General features: G+C 40.8%; 1 protein-coding gene across 2 annotated transcripts in view; it reads left to right on the top strand.

Moving 5' to 3' along the window:
• Positions 1 to 20,326, top strand: part of Srpx (sushi repeat containing protein X-linked) — an 87,449-nt gene extending 67,123 nt beyond the window's left edge. For both annotated transcript variants that reach the window (XM_047537182.1, XM_047537181.1), the window contains 6 exons: positions 3,379 to 3,505; positions 7,352 to 7,473; positions 8,274 to 8,453; positions 11,637 to 11,770; positions 14,493 to 14,614; positions 19,777 to 20,326. In XM_047537182.1, the coding sequence (XP_047393138.1) occupies positions 3,379 to 3,505; positions 7,352 to 7,473; positions 8,274 to 8,453; positions 11,637 to 11,770; positions 14,493 to 14,614; positions 19,777 to 19,960 (869 nt within the window). In that variant the 3' untranslated portion in view covers positions 19,961 to 20,326. The remainder of the gene's footprint in view (positions 1 to 3,378; positions 3,506 to 7,351; positions 7,474 to 8,273; positions 8,454 to 11,636; positions 11,771 to 14,492; positions 14,615 to 19,776) is intronic.
• Positions 20,327 to 23,121: the final 2,795 nt, after the last annotated feature.

Below are 23,121 nucleotides of genomic sequence, written 5' to 3'. Positions count from 1 at the left end.
ATATTTTAGTTGGGCATCTTTCAGATAACGATGGTGACTTTTAATTGTGGATCTCTTTGCTTCACTTCTTGCTTTGTTCATCCTTTCTGGATAGTTCTCTGAAAACTTATGGTGCCAAAGAAACTGGAACACAGAGAAAGGAGATCATTTGCCAGATGTCTCCAATGAATGAGGCAGAGAGCAGAGGACATGATTTTTACTAAGGCTTCAGGGTTTCCACATAATAACTGACTCTACAGGCATCCTGACTCAACAAGGAATAGTAATTATGTTTCTATAGTAACTTTGTTCATTTCATTCATGGAAATTTATCATAACTTTTAAGAAGCTATGGTGACCCAGGGCTGGGGAATAACAGGCTTAGGCTCTAGAGTATCAGCTGATGGGCAGGCCAGCTGGTCTCATCAGCTGAGAGGAAGGGCAGCTGCTTGAGGATGCATTAGAATCAAGCCTTGCTGCCTCTCTTCAAGGGTTTATGAGGAAACTGTGGTAGGCAATCCCAAAAGAGTATGTGTGCAAAGGTTGGAAGAAAACACTGTGTCAACAGCCAGCAGACTCACAGAAGCATTTGGCTTATTAAAATAAATTTAAAATATGTAATGGTGTCTTAAGATCCCAGACCACAAAGAAATCCCCAGAGAGAGAAAATGCTTCCCAGCCTATAAGTGGGATGCTATTAGCACTGCTTAGTCTAATGGGTGGTTGTCAGAATTTGATGAAATAATGCAGTGGGGCGGGGAGGGGGTGCTTAGCATGTGGTGGGCATATAGGAAGCATTCAGGAAATATTAGCTATTATCTATAGTGATTTATTTATTCTTTTTCTGGTTTGGAAGAGTGCTGCTTCTGAAAAACTAGGCCAGTTTCCATTGGTCATTGTTAAGTGGACACGAACTAGCCGTGGGAGGCTCTGAAACTCTACCTAGATGACCTACTTTGCAGTACATTCACTCACACTGTCACTACATGGAGTTGTTATAGGACAAAACCTCAGTGTATCATCCAAATGTTTAGTTCTCTTGGCACAGACTAAAAGTCAGTCTTCCTTCTGACAATTCTCTCTCCGAGGAAATATGGTAACATGATAAGATTCTACATGGAAACTTATATCCTCTCCTTGCCCCTGTTCTTTTGTTTTAAATTATTTTCATAAATATATTTTCTGTACAGTGAGTGCTGGCTCTGCCTGACCAGCAGGCGGCAGGCATTGTATACTTGTCTTTTGGATCACCGATCACCCAAAGCTGTGAAATATTCATTGGAATTCTAAAAGTATGTCTTCTATCACCTATTATAGTAAAAAAAATTGGATTTTTAAACCTTAGAAAATAGACTCCTCAAATGCATTTAAACTGTCTTTCATCTTAACATTTGTATATTTGATGAGTTCTAAGAGGCATGTTTTTTTTTTACATTTTAATATCCCTGAAATTGTAATACATCTCACAATCAGTAGTGACTTAGATTCAATAAAACATGGTAGTTGTTCAATTTAGGATTAGTATATTATTAGTAAATTCACACTCCATTGAAGCATGACATAGAATGAAAATGAATTCAGATAGCTAAAGGTAAAATTGTTTAACAAACTATTCATAATTTCTTACCCTAAATAAAATGAGAAGTTATGAGACAAGACCCAGAGGAAGTATATGAAGAATTTTACTTGATGCATTTAATTCTCAAAGACCTTTGCAGTTCAGGATGAAAAGGACATTTAATTTTCATTCAGGTTGTAATAGTATTTAGGTAATTGTTGGTTGATAAGTAAAGCAATACAAAGCTGAATGTCCTGTACTCTCTTTAAATACATTCTCTGCCTGCTCAGAAACATCAAGTAGAACTTGCAAAAGTTCAAACTGCCTCTTGTGATTTCACTTCAGTTATCAGATGGAATATAACCCAGTGCAGAATTACCATCTTCTTTACTTCTTGCCTTCATTATCAAACCATCTGGAGAGTAAGGGGGCAGAACTTCTACAACCAGGTACAGAGACTGGTTTGGGGAAACTTGGGAGGCCTTTGGAGGCCATAGCCAAGGTAAAACACAAAACCACATGTAGTGGAAGTTGGAGGGGAGAGTGGACCCAGGCAGACCATTTCAAGATACAGACCAGTTTTAAGATATTGAATGCCACCAGGCATGGTGCATGCGTGTAATCCCAGGGACTCCAGAGACTGAGACAGGAGGATCTCTAGTTCAGAGCCAGCCTCAGCAATTTAGCAAGACCCTGAACAACTCAGTGAAACCCTGTCTCTAAATGAAATACAAAATAGGGCTGGGGATGTGGCTCACTGGTTAAGTGCCCCTGGTTCAATCCATGGTACCAAAAAAAAAAAAAAAAGATACTGCATGTTATATTGGGTAAACATAGCAGGAAGAGAGGGAGCTTGCTCCAGTGATAAGTGCATCTTGGGATGTAATTCACACTGCCATTACTTATGTGCATGGTCTTAAATAAATCACCCAAGTTCTCTGAGCCTCAGTTTGCACATTTGTAAAATGAAAGACTAGGGTGACTCCTCCATGGCATTCACTTTTACCATGCCATTTTCCACCTTGTGTTATATTTCATGCATGGAGATATAATCCTCCTAGTATACTTTAAACAGACAAGTCAGGAGCACTGATTCTCTTGCACCTCTGACCACAGTTGGAATGAAGCCTTGGGTAAGGTAGGCACTCCTGAAAGATCTGTTGCCTTGAATTGAATCAGATTAGATGTTAGGTAGGTTACCTTTGCTGGTATTCTCTGTTGCTGCCTTTAAAGCAGGAGGAGCTCACTAAAGTCATATGACTTTTAGCTTTAGCTGGGTAACCGCAATGTTGCCAAGAGAGCAGAGTTTAGAAGCATGGAGAGAAGGAGCTGTAGCTAATGCATTGCCTCATGGGACTCTTAGCAAGGCAAGATGATTGCAGGTTTAGTTCTGTGCTGTGAGTACCCAAACAATCTCCAAAACTCAGCAGGAGAGAAAGGGTAATGAAAAGAGGGAAGAGAAATAGAGTGAAGAAACTCTTCAAAAATGGGGAGTGTGTAGAAGTCTCGGTACATCAAGTGAGTGTTGAATCCCAGTTTGACAAGTTATTTCTTTTTTTTTTTTTTTTTAGATGTTTAAAGTCTTTAATTTTTTTATTTTATTTTATTTTTTTATTATTGTACACAAATGGGATACATGTTGTTTCTCTGTTTGTACATGGCGTAAAGGCATACCATTTGTGTAATCATAAATTTACATAGGGTAATGTTTGATTCATTCTGTTATTTTTTTCCCTTCCCCCCACCCCTCCCACCCCTCTTTTCCCTCTATACAGTCCTTCCTTCCTCCATTGACAAGTTATTTCTTGATGACTGTGAGAATGTTTGGGTTATATTTTCAGATATGGAACCTCCTAGAATCAAGTGCCCAAGTGTGAAGGAGCGCATTGCTGAACCCAATAAGCTGACAGTTCGCGTGTCCTGGGAGACACCAGAAGGAAGAGATACAGCAGATGGCATTCTTACCGAGTAAGTGAAACTTGGCAGTTAGAATGAGGTTGTCTTTCTTGCTTTCTTTTTTTTTTTTGAGGAACTGAAGATGGAACCCAGGGCCTCGCCCATGCTCTGGGAATGCTCTACCACTGAGCTACATTCCCAGCCCAGGTTATTTCTTTTATGTGAGACATTTACAACTCAGAGTGGGAGAGTGTATCTATGATGGTTTACCTGTGCTTTCAGGTGTGGTCCGCCAGCCGCCATCTAACATTCTCTATGCTTTACCTCTGTAATTGTTTATTGCCTGTCTCCAGTACAGTATGCTCACAGCCATATCCCAAAAGGCCAGAATTGTGTCTGGCACACAGTTAGTACTCAGTATGTACTTGTAAGAAGGAGTGGAGGAAAAAAAGGAAAAGGAAGAACAGGAGAAAGAAGACGCCAACTGGTTAACTCCAGGATAGAATCACCCCCAGGGCCTGCCCAGAGGACTCCTATTCATGTGCCCAGGCCTTCCCAGGCCTCAAGCTACACCGGAAAGCCCGCCAAGTCTCCCAGACCCAGCCGTGTGCTTCCCCCTTGTGCTTTGTGTGTACAGTTTAGCACAGAACTTTTCCACCCCTTGGTTTTGGGGTTGCACCTTTTGATTTTTGATTCATGTTTTAAACTTTTGATCACATCACACACTTACAGAAACTTATGAATAAAGCAGAAGTGTCCTCTGTCTTCTTCCCCACCTCGATGCCTATTCTCCAGGACCTGTTCATTCATTGCATTAGTAGTTTGATGTTCCTCTATGATGCTTTTAAAAATGGGTGGTTCTCTTTGGTGAAGTTTGGCACATGTTGTTCTAATCTGTCATTTGGGCCTGTACCCTGGCAGCACATTCCCTAGAGGCAATTACTTCATTTCAGCATGCTCACATCTGTGCCTTAATGTACATGGCCCCATTAGACCTCTCCATAGAATTTCCATCTGTGGATAAAAGTTTGCCTCCAACTTACCCTCTGGTGAGCCATAAAGCAGGGAAAGACTTTGTAGAACCCTATCAATCTAGGCTGTGCAAGACAGAACATTTTTACACAATTATTAGCAATAACAGAACATCTGCTAGTAAGAGGTTGAGTCTCTCACACCTAAAGGACATTTTATTTATATATCCAGATAATCTTCCCCCAATGCACCACCTAGTTTAAATAGTACTAGTTGTGTTTCTCATTATAACTTCTCAAAGATAAAGTTTGACTCTTTACTGTGTATAGTGGCACACACTTTTAATCCCAGCTACTTGGAGGCTTAGGCAGGAGGATCTAGAGTGGGAGGCCAACCTGGGTGATTTCGAGATCTTGTCTCAAAATAAGTTTACTTGCTGTCACATATACATGTACATAAAGCCCTTAGGAGAAACTTTAGGGAGTTGGATTTGAAATGTAAGTTACCACAGCAAGAGAGAGAGAGAGAGACAGAGACAGAGACAGACAGAGAGACAGAGAGAAAATAGAAAAAAAGTCACAGTTGATGTAATTGGGGGTTAGCTTTTATTATCTTCAATTCTTCAGGATCTAGAACAATGCCTGGCCCAGCCCCTATAATATAGTACTTTCTTAGATTTCTGCAACTGTAATTGCTATTGAAATCTTTTATAATAAACACAATAATAAATCACCAGATGTCTCCCCTTTGTCTAAAAGCTCTGCCTTGGGATTTTCATGGGTAACCTGTGTATTATGGTTATAAATGTGACATTTTTAATTAATTTAGTTATTTTTGGTACTGGGGATTGAACCCAGGGTCACTTTACCACTGAGTTCCATCCCCAGCCCTTTTTACTTTTTTTTATTTTGAGACAGAGTCTAAGTTGTCGAGGTTGGCTTTGAACTCGTGATCCTCCTGCCTCAACCTCCCAACCCTCTGGGATTATAGGCATGCACCACCGCACCTAGCGAAACATGACATTTTAAAAGAGCATCTTGGTAGCCCCCTGACCCTCTGTCCAGCACAGCTGTCTACCTCCAGAGTTCTCCAGCCCCAAGCTCACATGGGCTTGGAGCAGGATGCCGTGGGGAAGGTGCTTCAGCAGGATGAGGAGTTCTGAGAAGGCTATCTTGTCCCCCTTTCAGCTCTTGCTTGGCTCCTTGCTTCCCTGGCATTTCTCCTGTGACCCTCTTCTCCCATGTCCTTTCCAAGCCACCATTACATAGTTTGCTTCGTTTTTTTTTTTTTTTTTTTTTTTTGTGGTGCTGGGGATCGAACCCAGGGCCTTGTGCTTGTGAGGCGAGCACTCTACCAACTGAGCTATCTCCCCAGCCCCCATAGTTTGTTTCTAAAAGAGAAGGTTGTAGTGTCAAGTTCTGAGACAAGTGTTTCCTTTGAGTTTCCCTTTTAACTCCTGTGATTTGCACGTCACAGATGAAATGGAGTCTCAGAGAGTTTAGCAGCTACTCATATTCGAAAGATTACTCCCTTCAGATTTATGTGAATTTTTATTGTGCTTCCTCAGGATCTTAAAGCATTTAAAGCCAAAAGTGACATATTTCTAAGTGGTAGTATTTCTGACACTTTCCCAGGAGGTCTCACTTCATACCTTGTAAACAGCCACCTCACCCACCTCAATGGTGACAGTGATAATTCCACACATCTATTATTAGCAAATATCATCATTTTTCCCTAAGAACTACAGAGAAAACGGGAAATATCTGTATCTTGCAAAATAAACCAACAAATGAAAGCTGGCAGTTGGTTATGTTGTAGTTATTGGTGCTCTCATCAGATAGCTAAGAACAAATATGTTGGAGCCACCCTAGCTATGTGATCTTGGGCAAGTTCCTTAACCTGTCAGTGCCTCAACTTCCTCATCTGTGAAATGGAGAGTACTATCTACCTGATAGGGTTTTTGTAGGACTGTGCATGTAAGACTTATGTAAATGCAAAGAAAAATTATTGTTATTATCATGATTATTATTATATTAGGATAACAAAGGACTCACAGAGAATTTGCCTTTTTGTTCAGGAAAGTTTTCTATTGGTCCAGATAGAAAAAGCAAAGAAAGTTCTTGTGGCCCTGCATGCCCAAATTGCCAATGACTGCTGGGACTACACTTTCAAATGATTTTCCTTACAAAATATTCCCTTGGTGTCGGGTCCTCTCTGCCACATCCTGTGTGGAGTAGGAAAGGGTTAACTGCCAGAAGAGGATGTTGGCAGTTTTTCTATCTATTATCAAAAAAACTTATCTACTCAATAAACACACAAGAGCCAATACTCTTTTTATGAAAGGGGGATCCGACCATATCAGCTCTGGCCTCTTTACAACAACAAAGTCACCCAAATCTCCTTTATTTATAATATGCTGGTAAAGGAGCTTCTTCTATGATTGATGGGATAGAGTGGAGTTAGGGGAGCCATCCCCTTAGGGGGAAAATTCCAGAAGGAGACAGGGAACCACTCCCACACCGTGCCACATGCTTCCCAGCAGTTCCTAGAAGCCAGGCCTCTGTGTCACATGGCTCAACCTAGTCTGATTCTGCTAAATAAGGATGGCTTCCCACACCTCGGCCTCCCAGTAGGGAGACAATTCAGGTCCACTCTGGAAGAAGGGTGGGACTGGAGAGTCACCACCCTGTGTTCTATCCTTCAGCGTGAAAATATAATCTAAACCTTCCAGTCTTTGGAGCCTTGTTTTTGAATCTCCAACTGTTCTTCTGAAACAGATTAAAGCTCAGAGGATTCTATTCTTCAAGAAATTTTTGTTCTGATCAAAGTGGTTCAATGGTGGTCCAGGGCAGAGTAGTAGCTCAACAACTGCTTTTTAGGTTCATAAGAATCATCTTTGGTTTTCTTGGTTTTTTGTTTTGTTTTGTTTTGTTTTGTTTTCCTAAGTGTTATTCTAAAAGGACTCCCCCCAGGCTCGAATTTTCCAGAAGGAGACCACAAGATTCAGTACACAGTTTATGACAGAGCTGAAAACAAAGGCACCTGCAAATTTCGAGTTAAAGTAAGAGGTAAGAATACTGTCTATAGGCTCTCCCCACCCCACCCCATCAGAAAGCAATTGGGAAAGAGAAAGAGGTCTTTAAACAAGACTTCTCTGAGCGCCCACTGTGGAAGGGAGACTTGCCAGCTTTGGATTAGCCTCTGAGGAGGCTGGGTGAAATGTCCCATTTTAATGCCTGGAATTCAGTGATGGATTTCAGTGCTGGCAGATTATTTAAGATTCTACAGATCTGTCTCACAGGGGTCCATAGATGACTGTCACAGCAGAATATTACTTGATAACTTTTCTATCCATGTGGATGGGTAACCAGCTAAAGCCTGCAAGTCCTTCTATAACCAGGGTGGTTAGGAGTCCCTAGCTTGGGCCACTGGGAAACCATGTTCTTGGTGTTCTAGACTTTTTATCTACCTGAAAAAAATGTTTTTAAGGATTATTTTCTGCCTCATGGTTTGGGCAGCTAATTCCTAACCATCTTTACCCTTTACTCTTCTGGGCTCAACCTCTCCATCTATAACACAAGGGGCTGAAACAGTTGATCCCAATGGTATCAAGGGTATGGATGGGGCTGGGGATATAGCTCAGTTGGTTGAGTGCTTGCCTACCATGCACAAGGCCCTGGGTTCAATCCTTAGCCCCACCCCCCAAAAAGGGGGGGATGGATGGTCACCATTCCAAGACCCACCCACTAATCAAATAGTCATCCCTGTCCCCTCACCCATTCCACAAGCCTCTGAGTCCTCACCTTCCCTGGTTATCCTATAGAAGGGATCTCAGCACTGAGATCCCTCTGGCTTTGTGTCCTTACAGTCAAACGCTGTGGCAAACTCAATGCCCCAGAGAATGGTTACATGAAGTGCTCCAGTGATGGTGACAATTATGGAGCCACCTGTGAGTTCTCCTGCATTGGTGGCTATGAGCTCCAGGGTAGCCCTGCCCGAGTATGTCAATCTAACCTGGCTTGGTCTGGCACAGAGCCCACCTGTGCAGGTATGTGTACAGCCCTCTCTTTGCTTGGCAGCAGAACCTGAAGACACCTTGGTTCTAGATTCACATACAGGGAAAGAAGGTTTCATTTCATATTTTGTAAAGTGCATCACTGTCCCTTATCATCTGAGTGAGTGAACATAGTCCCTGAGTCCCTGCTCCAACTCATCTTACCTGCCCTTCTCCTTTTGCTTCTGCTATCCCTCCTGATATCCCTTTTATGTATTTTAAGGAAATCCAGGGCCAGCCTTCGGTGACAAAATGAGTCAGCAAATTCTGTTCTAGTTACCCTAATTCCTCTCTTCTATAAATGTAGGAGCTTGCTTACAGAATCAGTTTGCTGCTGCATATAAACATACAGTACCTCCTTTGCAGTAGTGGCTTGAAAGTCTCACAGAACTTGGTCATTGGGAATCTTTCCTCCTGTGTAAAATGAGGAAAATAACACCTCACCTTCTTGAGTTGCTGTGAGGATTAAATGAGGTAATTCATCAAAAAGTGGAATAGACCAATGCCTGGCACAGGGTAAGCCCTCAATACATGCCCACTATTCTTACTGACTGAGTAGCAATAATAATGTGAAATCCTGACTACCTGAAAAATTCTGGAACTATCTTGTATTTATATACTTCACTTTTTTTCCCCTCTGTCATTTCCTGATATTGTTTCATCTTTATCCTTTCCCTTTAATCTCAGCCATCCAGAATCAGACAACAGCAAGAGACATATACACCATCAGCTAAATGCCCGAGACTCTTCATTTTCACACATTACAATAGAAAGAACATATCTCTTCCAGACTCCCTAGTTAAAAGACTTCACACCCATTGTGCTGCCCTTCAGGCCTGGTGCAGTGTCTAATGATCTCCCAGGTTTGCAACATCCGATATGGTAGCCACTAGCTATACATGGCCATGGGGCCCATGAAATGAGACTAACCTGAATTGAGATGTTCTTTAAGTGTAAAATATATACCAATTTCAAAATTTTAGTACAAATCAAAGAATATAAAGTATCCCTACCTTTTATGTTGATTACATGGAATATTTGGAATATATTGGGTTAAATAAAATACATTAAAATTATTTTCATTTATTTCTTTGTATTTTTTCAAGAAAGCTACTGGAAAATTTAAAATTACACAATACCTTCCATTATATTTCTATTGGCCAGAGCTGTCCTAGACTTAGCCCTTGAGGCAAGGAGAGGGGCAAGAATTCTACATTACTCAGTATGATATCCCAGTACTTGCATAGAGGTTGGCACATAACAGGGACTCACTGTATTTTGCATGAATAATGCATATGCAAATGAATATATCCCTCAGTGCAAATCTACAGCTTGAAATATGAGCACCAAGATTGTAAACCATACATGGAATTTCCTCATTTTTCCTCATATTATTTCTTCTCCAGGACCAGACCTGTTTGCTGACCTACGTATTGAGCATCCTTCATTGACCTTGAACAGCCAATCATTTGAGATTTGTTGTCATTTATTTGTTTAAATGGCAGACCTATTGTTAATCTTCCTTATCCCATATCCTCCATGACCTTGTTGCTTGTTCTGTGACTCTTTGTGCCCTATGTTCCTCTGTCCCTTCTGCACCGAAGAGGCAGACCTCTTAGATTGTGAACCACTCCAAAGCCAGCCTGTCCATTGCCTACTTTCTCACCCTTCTGCCTCCCTGTACTGCTTCTCCCAGTAGATACTGTGGTGCTTGACCCATATGCCTTTGACATTCCTAACTATAATCAGATGGCTGCTTACTGCAACTACCTGGGTCACTCTGTCTGAGGGTTTTTTTCTGGTTATGAGTGTATGATGTGTCCATGCATAAAATAGCTGCAAGTGGCAAAGATTTAGTCTCCCCCTGAAGCAGCTGTCAATCAATAGAGCAGTTGGTGCATAACTTATCCAGTCATTTCATCCATCCAGTAGGATAACTCTGAAGTATGTGGTATACTGTCTCCCAGAGTTACGTAATGGCATTGAGCTCCAGATGTCCACAGCAATAAGTGGCTTGACAACCCACTGTATGGTTTTCTTTCCTTCCCTGTCTCATTTTCCAAGGCAGGCAGAATAATGGCCCCCCAAAATGCCCACATCCTAATCCCCTAAACCTGTGAATATATTATCTTACATGACAGAAGGGACATCACAACATTGCAGATTTGATTAAGTTAAGGGTTTTGAGATGGGGAGAGTATCCTGGGTTATTCAATGGGTCCCAATGTCACCACAAGGATCCTTAAATAAGGCAACCAGAACTGCTGAAACAGTCACTGTGTTAGTTTTTCATTTCTGTGACTTAAATATCTGACCAGAACAATTTAGAGGAGGAAAGTTTATTTTTGAGTTCACAATTTCAGAGGTTCAGTCCATGATGAGCCAACTCCATTGCTCTGGGTCTGAAGTGAGCTGGAGCATCATGGCAGAAGGGCATGTTGGAGAAAGCTGCTCACCTCCTGGCAGGCAGGAAGCAGAGAGAAAGTAGTAGGAACCAGGGAAAATATATAATCCCTAAGACATGTCCCCAGTGACCCACTTTCTCCAGCCACACCCCACCAACTTACAGTTACTACCCAGTAATCCATTCAAATAACAATTTGTTAATTGACTTAATCCACAAATTAAGTTATGGCTTTCATAATCTAATCAGTTACATCCTGCATTAACACAGGAGCTTTTGGGCGACAACTCATCCAAACTATAACAGTCACAAAGAAATGATGGAAGGAGAGAGCAGAGAGAAGACAGATTTGGAGATACTACACCACTCTTTGGAGATGGAGGAAAGGCCCATTAGCCAAGGAATGAAGGTGGCCTCTAGATGCTGAAAAGGACAAGGAAACTGACTGCCCCTTAGACTAGATCCTGCTGACACTTTTATTTTAGCCCAGTGAAACTCATTTTGAATTTCCGATCTCTAGGACTGAAGAGAATAAATTTGTGTTTTCTTAGACCACTAAGTTTAAGGTGATTTGTTATAGCAGCAGGAGGAAACGAATACACTTTTCCACTCCTGTACCAGTGCTTCTTTGGACCACCTCCCAAATAAACTACTTATACTCAAATCCTTCTCTTAGGGTCTGCTGCTTATACACGTGGCTCTGTATCATTACAGGCCAAGTCAAGCTAGAGCACACAAGATTACTGACTTACATGGCCATTTTCTAATTTCAGCCATGAATGTCAACGTGGGTGTCAGAACAGCAGCTGCACTTCTGGATCAATTTTATGAGAAAAGGAGACTCCTCATTGTGTCCACACCTACAGCCCGAAACCTGCTCTACAGGTTACAACTGGGAATGCTGCAGGTGAGTCTTTGAGGCAGGGTAAAGTGGGGAAGGGAGGCTTCTAACAGGAAGGTCCTAGGCACTTCACTAAAAGCAAAGGCCAGATTCACTGCCTAATCCATTTAGGGTGAGTTTCAGGAACCAGCACTTTAAAGCTACCCATTCATTTCTGGTGCTGAAGCATAACCTGATTAACATTGACTCCCCTGAGCTAACCCAATCGTTTTCCAACTAATGAGGTTTGTCTGTCTTCACTAATAAGCTTAATTGACATACTGTCCGGACCCGGGAACAATTGTCTTTGCTGAGCCAGCCCAGGATCTGCTTGAGCTGAAAGCAATCCATCAGTTGTTTGCTCAAAAGGCTGGCCCAGGAGATGAGGAGAGTCTTGGAGTCCTTGGGCTCCTTCTCGAGGGAATTTCGATGACACTCCTAGAGCACTTTAGAGAGTGTTTCAGAATAGTAGTTCTCAAAATGTGAACAATGGCCCAGCAGTATCAGCATCCTTTGGAGCCTATTAGAAATGCAAATTCTCAGGCCCCACTCCAGACCTACTATATCAGAAGGTAAATTTTAACAAGATACCCAGGTGATTACTGAGTACTTTAAACTTTGAGGAGCACTTTTCCAGGAAATAGACCCTTCTTGGCTATGTAAATTTTGAAGCTGTTAAATGAGGTAACCAGCAGCTTGGGCCCAGGTGGGGTGTTGGTGGGCTAGAAACTATAAGGATCATACTAGAAGTCCCTCTTTTTTGTTTCTGAGGGATTGAACCCAGGGGTGCTTACCACTGAGTGACATCCGTAGCCTCTTTTATTTTTTATTTTTGAGAAAGAGTCTAGCTAAGTTGCTTAGGGCCTCACTAAGTTGCTGAGTCTGACTTTGAACTTGCGATCCTCCTGTCTCAGTCTCATGAGTGGCTGGAATTACAGGCATGTGCCACTATGCCCAGTCAAATTGTTTGATTTTTGTCCTGAAGTTGGTTTGCAATAAGAATGACCAACCTGAGGCTGGGGTTATGACTCAGTGGTACAGCAGTTGCTTAGCATGTGTGAAGCATTGGTTTGAATCATCAGCATCACATAAAAATAAATAAATAAAAGAAAGGTATTGTGTCCATCTACATCTAAAAACAAAATATTAAAAAAAAAGAATGACCAACCTGACTGAATACTAAAGAGACAGTATGTGTGCTATGTCATGGACACAGTGGTGCTTCACATATTTTTTGAGAATATTTCATTCATTTATTACTGTGATTAAGACTAAGTGTTTAGAATAATCTTGGTTTAATCAAAAGCTACAATTTACCGCTCATGGCAGCACTGATACAATGAATAATAAGTCTTCTTTCACTATTCCCATGTACTTGACCTCTGAAGAACTGTATGAAATTTGTTTGAGCTTCCTTGATAGGAGCCAAGTTTATTACATCTGTACTCCTAATCCCTGCCACCTTGTCTCCCATTTCGTATCCCCTTGTCTTGGGGACTTGATTTTCAAAAAATGCAAGCTTATACCTCCCTTTCGTGGGAAATTGGCATTGCAGCCGATATTCCATGGTCGTACATTCCCTCGCTTCTTCTTATTCCATAGAAAGATGAATAAGCCAACTGACTTGATTTTCCTCTGGATGGGTAAACTATGGCTCACTGGGCCAGATTTGGACCCTTGTTGGGTTTTGTAATTAAATTTTATTTGACACAGCCATATTCATTCACTTGTGTATTGTTTCTGGCTGCTTTTTCACTCTGATGGCAGAGTTGAACAGTCAGGCCTCCAACCTCTGGAAGTCTAAGATATTTACTATCTGGCTCTTTGCAGAAAATGTTTGCCACCATCTGCCTTCATCTACCTCTGTTCCTTCAGAGACTCACTAAATTACTAATCTGTTTGTTGGATGCCATATTTTGGATCAAGATGTTTTTATATTTGATCTCTCTTCCCTGCAACATACTTAACATTTCCATTGTCACCAGAGTCTTTGTGAAAGGTTTGATTGACTTAGGCATTTCAGTTAGAATAACAGAAAAGTCTATTTCTATCTTTTCTAACTTTTCTACCAATTCTGTCACTCCATATAATGATGTTTAGTGGAATTTTGGCAAAAATCATTTGGTGTTCTAATAATTCAGGATATTAAATTTTTTTCCATTAGGCAGATTAGACTTATGTTAATTTTTGTCCTTTTTTGCCACTGCTGCTCCTGGTGAGACCTCCTGGCACATGGTTAACTGGGCCACATTCTCAAGGCTCTTGCTAAAGGCCAGCTCTGAGGTCTGGAACCTTTTGTCCTTGTTTCCCCTGGGTTTGGGTTTGGGGACGTAGGACAGGGGGATATGAAGGGTGGAAACAAAAGCAAAGAAGGGGACTCTGGAAATATTCTTTCTCTCCACAAAGTTAGAATCCTCTGGGGTGGTCTTGGACACTTTTTAGGAAATTTGACTCATGTAAGGTCTCACTCTGTCTGGAATTACCATAGACTGCCATATTGCTTAGGTTTTCAAAATCCCATTGCCAAGTCATTTCTTAACAGTTCCACTGGGAAGATATTTAGATTTTATAGTCATTAGTTTAACCCCAGTTTCTCAACCATTTTCAGGACAGTTTGGAGTGGGCAGATAAATTTCCACAAACAGACCATTGCTGTCTCTGTCAGTCTGCAGTTTGACATGGAGGTCTCTTACCTTCGCGCCATACTCACTACTGCTTCCCCCTCCCCTGTTGGTTCCCCCCTCCCCAGCAAGCACAGTGTGGCCTGGATCTTCGACACATCACCGTGGTGGAGCTGGTGGGCGTGTTCCCAACCCTCATCGGCAGAATAGGAGCAAAGATTATGCCTCCAGCTCTAGCTCTGCAGCTCAGGTAGGGGGAAATTTTGTCTTTCAATTTGATCCCCTATGAATGCACTTGTATCTGATTAGGTTCTCTGATTTCTTTCTATTCAGTATTGAGTTCAGGCAAACTTCAACGGTTAATTGCTTTTATTCGAGGAGTATTATGACTGTGCTAATTGGCATGTTGCTACTTGTCCAAGTAAATTATGCAATGGGTAATTACCAGTGTTCTTTTCTTTCCCCCTGCATCCAAGTGTTTTTGCTCTGTGTGTGTGCATGTGTGTGTGTGTGTGTGTGTGTGTGTGCGTGTATGTGTGTGTATGTGTTGGGTTGGTAGGGGAAGAAGATCTGAATAAAAAGACCTAAGCAATCCTTGCTTTATTAGTGAGCAGACATCCAATTAGTATTTCCAGCCTTGACCTCTTTTTTCTCCATGCTTCCAGGGCACTTGTTCATACTCCATTTTTTTAACAATTATATTTTATTTTGGTCAAATTTACAAAGCTAGAGTCATAGCGTTCAGACTCTGAGTAATAATGTATTAAAGAAACAGGATTCAATAGCCTAAAGGTAATTTCTGAATAACCCAAATTTTTACTTGAGCCTCCCGACCACTGTGGGTTAGATAATTAAACTAAAGTAATATTTCTTTAAAATCCTTCTTTCTTGCCTAGCTTTTTCTCTCACACACTGCAGGGTAAAGTGCATATCTCTCTTCTCAGGGTCCCAATTGGCTATACCATCCTGTTCATCAACATCCAGAACATACGCTTTCAGGTTTTTGCAAAAGGGGAAGAAGGAGAATAAAAACAAACCAAATTGTATTAGTTAGCTTTTTGTTACTATAAGAAAATGTCTGAGGCAATTAACTTATAGAGAAAAAAGATTTATTGAGTTCATGATTCTGAATTTTCCAGCTTAAAACCAGGCAGTCCCATTGCTTTGGATCTCTGTTGAGGGTGACACATCATAGCGGGGGGACATGGCAGAGCAAACTGGTATGTAAAGTGCCAAGAAGCAGAGAGAGACCGAGAGACCAGTTTCTTTCTAGTGCATACCCCCAAATGACCTAAGGACCTCACACTAGGCCCCACCTCTCAAAGGGTCCACCACCTCCCAGTAGTCCCATCCCAGGAACCAAGTCTTTAACACATAGACCTTTGGAAGACATTCAACATCCAATCTATAGCACACATCCACTCTCCTATGGTTCACCTTGGAAGTATCATATATTGCTCACTCTTCCAATCCATTGGCCAGAACCAGTCACATGATTGCAATTGAATTTCAAAGGAGACTGGGAAATGCAGTTTCTCTGTATTCCCAGGAAGGAAATGAAGTAGTATTTAGTGAACCCTATCATATGTGATCAGAGAGGTTCATAGAAATTCCTTGAGTGACTATACAATAGAAATGTATTCTTAATAAATGATATTATAGGTAGACATGGTAGCTTTTTTCTCTAATTTTCCTACTTTACAGCTGCATTTGATCCCTTCTGTGGTTGATTTATACCTCTCTCCAGCCAAAAGGAATTTGCCCCATTCCCACCAAGGCCCAAAACTCAGCATACTAGGGAAAAAAATACTGATGACAAAAGAAAGCTGGGTATACTCCTAAACATTTGTATTTTTTCTGTACTACTGCATTTGCATCTAGTGCCACCCAGAATGTAGCACTTGAGGTCAGTACTATTTTTTTTCCCCAATTTTTGCTACTCAGTACCTGACAGAGTGCCTGACCCCACATTGGTGCTAAGTAAGTAGAGTATGACACCAAATTTCATGGAAATAGCTTTACTTATCTCCAGGGGTGATAGTAGCCTTGAAGACTGTATTTATAATATGCATACCTTGAGATGAAGTCTGCAAAACTCAAGATAGAGGAATGTGTTCATATCTAAAAATCTGTAATGAACATTATCAAAGTAGGCTTTATGAAGCTGTTGCTTATTTAGAATTACCTGCTCAGACCATGTAAATGATTTTTTAAAAACCTGTTGCAAAATTTGCTAACTGGTCTGCTTTGGATAGCAGATATTATACATCTATATCATATATATACATATATATGCATATGTCTGTGTGTATATATATATGCATACACACAATCATATATATCACATATATGTGTATATATACATGATCATATATATATATATCTTCATAAAATCTTGATGTGATATTTAACTCTTCAAGCTTGAGGAACAGCAAAATCTGACTTAACAAAACCTCTATCATTCAGATTGTACATGTCTGGACTCCTCTATAGGAGGAGTCTCTGTAGGCTGAGAATGATTTGAGTAACCAATAAGTTGCTTCAGTGAATTATGCAGTGGTTCTTAGACTCTAGTCTGCATCAAAATTCCCTGGGGGACTTTTGTTGAAACATTGCTGGGTTCTACCTCCATGGTTTCAGATTTAGGAGTTTTAGGATTGAATCTGAAAATCTGTATTTCTAGCAAGTTCCCAAGGGATCACACTATGAGAACAAATGACCTAGAGTTTTATCAAAGGTGTTACGGTTTTGAAACAGAAATTTTGCCAAGTTGCTTTTAAGAAGAGGGCCAGTCTTTATTGTATAACTAGAAGATAATCCAGGTAAACTTCACACAGAGAAAACCACTTAAACCCATCAACTAAGAGATCACATGTCAGGTCACATGCCCCCTTATCTGTCATATGAGTGAGGCATGAACAGGTGGATGTTGTCTTCTTTTTCCCTTTGAATTCCAGCCCAGGGTCTAGTGTGGGACAGAGGGGATGATTTAGGTAGAATGTGGAACACAGGAGAAGGCAAAGCAGAATGCCTGGATAATCTAAAAATGCTCTTGTCAGGTTAGAAAGCTATTTTCAAATAACTGAGACCATGATGAAACTGCTGAAGGGAATCAGCAGAAAGGGGAAGCTGGATGCCTGGTATTACAAGGTTGCCACCTGCCTTCTTTCTGTTCCTCTTTTTTTTTTTTTTTAAGTAAAGCATAAAGGGTTTGCTTAATAGTGAAGTGGAAGTAAAGTTCCAAAGTCTGTGGAGCCATCTGCCTCCAAGAGAGGAAATGACCTGGAGTTTCACACCTGGAGAGATTTTATATTTTGTCTAGGATCCTCTCGCCTCTTGCATCATGGATTTGGTGCCATTACTGTGGTTTCCTGCCATGGTTTGGTGTGCCTGCACCCATTTTGCCATGATGGAAATTTTTCCAGCATAGATCTGACCCTCATTTCTTTTAAATCTGGATGTATGGGTTAATTAATGCTCCCTAGGGTGATTTTTCCACCAAACCCAAAGATGACAGGGGCAAAAAAAGCCACATTTTAAATCCACACATTATTCTTTGAGTCCACAGGTTTGCCTGGAAGACTCTCCAGGAAAAACTCCTTCCAATCTGATGACAGACATTTGTGTAACTCAGACATACTACTGGCATCTCATCCCTCTGAGGTGTCCAGTCATCCATCCCTGAGATTTCTGTGGTCTCATGGTCCCAGTGGAGGCATTCCTGTCATTGCCCACTGATCCCACCACTCACCTCTTCTACCCTTGGCAGTTTTCCCTGTTTATGTTCTGTGCCAATCAAGGCACAAGGCTCACATGAGCAATGTGTGTAGTAGCCATGGTGGTAGTTCCTTCCTAGTCTCTTAAGCACTATAAAACCAAATGCTTCAATATCTCATGGGTCACTTTTCCCACAGGCTCTACATTGTTTGGCCCTTCTATCCCTCCTTACATTCCTGCCCTTCTATTTTCCTGATACCCGCCTGTGTTAGGACTTCTCCTCATAAATTTGGTACCCTACTCTTAAAGATACAGAGCAATTTAGCTCTCCATTCCCACCTTACTTACACTGCCTACATTCACGTGTTCAGACTCAATAATGTACTTGGCTAAGACATCTGCTCCCAAGCTCTCCTCTTAGTGCCACAGGACACCTGGTGGAGACAGTGTAATGTTATCTTTCTTTCATTTGTAGTCCCTCAAAGTGATTTAGCAATTTAGCTTCCCACTGCAATAAAATATAAATTATCCCTTTCTTTCCTGAAACTCAACAGAAAAAAGTGCAGCCAGTTTGTATTTTATGTACTGGTTTTTTAAAAACTTAAAATCACTTGTATGAGAAAAAAAAATACTTCACTTTAAATCCAGATGGCAGTTTACTTTCTGCCTCACACAATCTCAAGATATCTCAAATGAAAAGAAAAAACCCAGAGAAGAGATGGAATGTATCATTATTTTATTGGGCTTTGTTTATCTGTTTGATTTCTCTGGCTCTTCATATCTAAACATGCTGGTATTGATATAAAACAACAACAGATTAAATTCTAGTGTAGTAGAATGGTGAAAACATCAGACACTTGAAATCATGTCAAATCACTGGAATTATATGGGGTACAAATTATAAATAATAAAGTCAGAAGATGTGGGGTATAGACCAACATAAATCCCTTCTAACTATGCAGTTCTGAGTTGGCCACTGAAGAGGACACAGTTATATTTGGAAAGTTATTTCAATCAGTTTACCTAGTCCAGAGTTTTTCAGCCTTGGCCCTTTGGACATTTTGGGGCTGGATTTATTTGGCAGGGAAGTGGTGGTGTGCATTGTAGGATGTTTAACAGCATCCCTGACATCCACTCATGAGACCAGTAGCATCTCCACTCCCCATTGTGATGACCAAAAATGTGTTTAGACATGGCTAAATGCCCTCAGAGGGTTACAATCACACCTGCTGATAAGCACTGATAAAACTCTGGTGTGTATGGGGCCAAACTATTCTGCAAACTTGAATTCACTCTAATTTAATCCCCCCCAAAGTCTCTTAGCCTTCTTAAACATGCCTTGTAGCAACTATTGGTGAAGAGCCCTATTACAGGTCTGACATCCTCCTGGCCATAATCTAAAGCAAAACTGCTCAACCTTTCATGGGCATACCCATTATCTGGGGAACCTGTTAATAATGCAGATTCTAATTTGGTAGGTTTCGAGTGAGATGTGAGAGTCTTCTTTTCAAACAAATCGCCATGTGATGCTGCTGGTCCAAGGACTACACTTTGAGTAGCAAAGTCTAAAGGACGATTCAGGTCCTTCATGGTATCAATCCTTTCTCAGTATACAGTGTCACTATATGGCTCTGGTCGGCCCAACCATTGGAAGTTGAAGTTTAACCCAGATTCTCTTTTCTTTGTCTGCCCCAGGTTGTTGCTACGAATCCCACTCTACTCCTTCAGTATGGTGCTAGTGGATAAGCATGGCATGGACAAGGAACGCTATGTTTCCCTGGTGACACCTGTGGCCCTCTTCAACCTGATTGACACTTTCCCCTTGAGAAAAGAGGAGATGATCCTGCAAGCAGAAATGGGACAGACCTGTAATACCTGATGTGACGTTCCTTTCTCGATGGTTCCTGTTCTCTTTCTTCGTAGTGCCATGCACATGAGAAGGCCTTAAAAATATCCTTGATGTACAGATTTTTATTTGTAATTTTTAAAGTCTATTTTATTATGAGCTTTCCTTGCCCTTAAAAATTGGCACAATGCTTTTTTTACTACAAAATATTTCAAAAAAACTATATGAATATATTTACTCTCTCTTTACTCCATCATGGCTGGTTAATTTTGTAGAGAAATTAGAAATCATAACCATAAACAGTATTTCAACATGTTATTCAATGTGACACATCACTTTCTTCTATTTTGTTGTCTATATGAAACTTTTATTAATAAAATATTTTGGAGCAAATTTATTAACTCACATTGTTTATCAAGTACCAGCCATACTTGCTCAGGAAGGTCAATGGTTTTATCACTGTGGTTTTTTTTTTTTTTTTTTTGAACCAGGGATTGAACTCAGGGGTGCTTAACCACCAAGCCATATCTCCAGCCTTTTTCATATTTTAATTAGAGACAGGGTCTCACTGAATTGCTTAGGGCCACACTAAGTTGCTGAGGCTGGCTTTGAACTTGTAGTCCTCCTGCCTCAGTCGCCCAAACCACTGGGATTACAGGCATGCGCTACTGTGCCCAGCAGCACTGTGATTCTTTGTGGCATTTTGGAAATATAAAAATGTAGTCTTCCCAGGAGCTCAACTAATCTGGGAGACAGCAGAGCTCTCAGGTGGCATAGTAGGCAATTAAAGTAATAAGCCAAAAATGAGAGTTAAGCCTTTAATTATATCCCATTTTTCTATATATACTTAAATTGAGCAATCATAAAGGTCTTTATAGGTGTCCTATATATAGGATGAAGAGAACATAATGGTTCACTTAAAGTAATGGTTTAAGAAAGAGTCTAAACCTAGAGAAAGCACCAGCTCCCCCGTTCCATTTTCCCCCATGAAATAGTGTATTGGTGGGTCAAGAGTCAGGTGGAAATTGCAGATTTGGAGTCATCTCACTCCACAAAGAAAAGATTCTGGTGGTATAGACTCTGGAGCTGGGCAGAGAGCTAGGCATGAAAAAGCATCGAATACTGAGTATTCAGAGTGGGGGGAAATGTTTTCCAAGTTTCCATCATTCCTCTCCCACCCTGAAAAGAACATCTCAGCAGAAGCACCTGAAGAAAACTTCTGTCCAAGACCTCAAATAAATAGGACTAGAAATGAAGACACCGGATCCCAGAATGCAAATATAGTCACCACTCCTTATCCACGGGTTCTGCATCTGTAGATTCAACCAACCTGGGATTGAAGTATTCAGAAAAAAAGATGGTGTCTGTACTGAACATGTACAGACTTCTTTTTCTTTTTGTTCACCAAACACTGCAGAATAACAACTATTTACATAACCCTTACCTTGTTTAGGTATTATAAGATATCCACAGATATTTTAACATATATGAGAAGATATATATAGGTTTATAGGCAAATACTATGCCATTTTATATAAAGCACTTCAGTAGTCAGATTTTAGTATCCTCAGGGGTTCTAGAACTAATCACCCATGGAGACTGTGGATGAAAGAGCCTGATTGGCCAGGGGATCCTGAATCCTTGACTGCAACTTCCCACAGATACTTCAATGCACTGGCTGTGTTTCTCCGTGGGAGAGCAACTTTCCCTGTGAGGCCTGTCTTTGCAACTGCTAGTGACTGGGCCTGAAAAATCACGCATTGGTTTTTAACCAGGAGCTGAACTTTTCAACTCTCCCAGGCAAACTTTTCCCTCCATTTTCAGAATATCAGCTTAGCTCATAATCTATTCCTAAACAAACCAAATAACTAAATAAGTGGTAGAAAATCCAAATTCCAATATCAAAGATTTAGTACAGGAGGCAGTGCCATGAATGGTGGTATATGCCTATAATCCCAGCAGATCAGAAGGCTGAGACATGAGGATCACAAGTTCAAAGCCACTCTCAAAAATTTTGGTAGACCCTAAGCAACTTAGTGAGACTGTCTCTAAGTAAAATATTAAAAGGACTGGGGGTGTGACTCAGTGGTTAAGCACCTTTGGATTCAATCCCTGATACCAAAAATAAATAAATGAATGAATAAATAAATAAATAAAAGAATAAAACAGGAAGCTGATTTGACACTGTTCTTTTGGAGATCAGGCAGTAACTTCTAAACTGTGAATAGGTTTACACTCCATTTACAAATATGATTTTGTTCATCAAGCATACTAGAAGCCACTCTGACTTCTGTCTCCTTCAGATGTATCAGATAAAGGTCAATGGCATGGTTAGGATAGGAATGTCAAATGTGACTAGCTTGTCAAGTCAGCTGGTGGCCTTTGACCCATAGCCTGAGAGGTCCAAGCCTTGAATATAAGTTGACATTTAAGGAACTGCTCTGGTTTCTTCAAACTAGTCTTCCTGATAAGCTTAGAATATTACAGTTACTTTGCCTAACAAGATACACAGATTACTTGAAGATCAATGAATGTAAGTGCTACAGTATTTTTTTTAAAAGATACCCGATAACAAAACTTGGGGGGCATTTTTATAAACTTATTAGTAGGCTGTCTTTAGAGAGTTGATTTCTCCCTGGAAATCTCCCAGGACTTTTCCATGTACATTTTGAACCCTGTGAAAAAAATAATCCCCAGTTTGTCTTGTTCACACTGTTAGATACAGCAGATCTCTCTCTCTCTCTCTCTCTCTCTCTCTCTCTCTCTCTCTCTCTGTGTGTGTGTGTGTGTGTGTGTGTGTGTAGGAAGCAGTAGGTACTTTAATGGATCAACTCAAATGGAAAACCATCTCCACTTCAGCTGAAATCTCAGTTCAGTTCTTTTAACTTTAGCTGGACTACTTGGACTCTGCCCCAATTCCCAACCTGCAAATGCATGGTTCAGTGACCTGTCACAAACTTAGGCAGCTTCTGTACAGAATCTGAGACTCCCCCTGTCTAGCTATCTCTTCTGAGATGTCCCTCCTCACTTTTCAGTTGCTAAAGTTGTCCCTATTCTCTCCTCTGCTTCTTCCAAGTAATAAGACTGCAGTTTCCACAGCTTCATGTAAGCCTCCTTTCATCCCCAACCCCAGGCTGGTACATACTGTAACCTGCCCTTAGACAACACTCTCCGCCCACACTGATGACTCATTA

This window comes from Sciurus carolinensis, chromosome X, assembly GCF_902686445.1.
Source record: "Sciurus carolinensis chromosome X, mSciCar1.2, whole genome shotgun sequence".
NCBI classification, from domain to species: Eukaryota; Metazoa; Chordata; class Mammalia; order Rodentia; family Sciuridae; genus Sciurus; species Sciurus carolinensis.
Note: the sequence above shows the minus strand (reverse complement) of the source record. Positions and strands in the feature narration are given on the sequence as shown.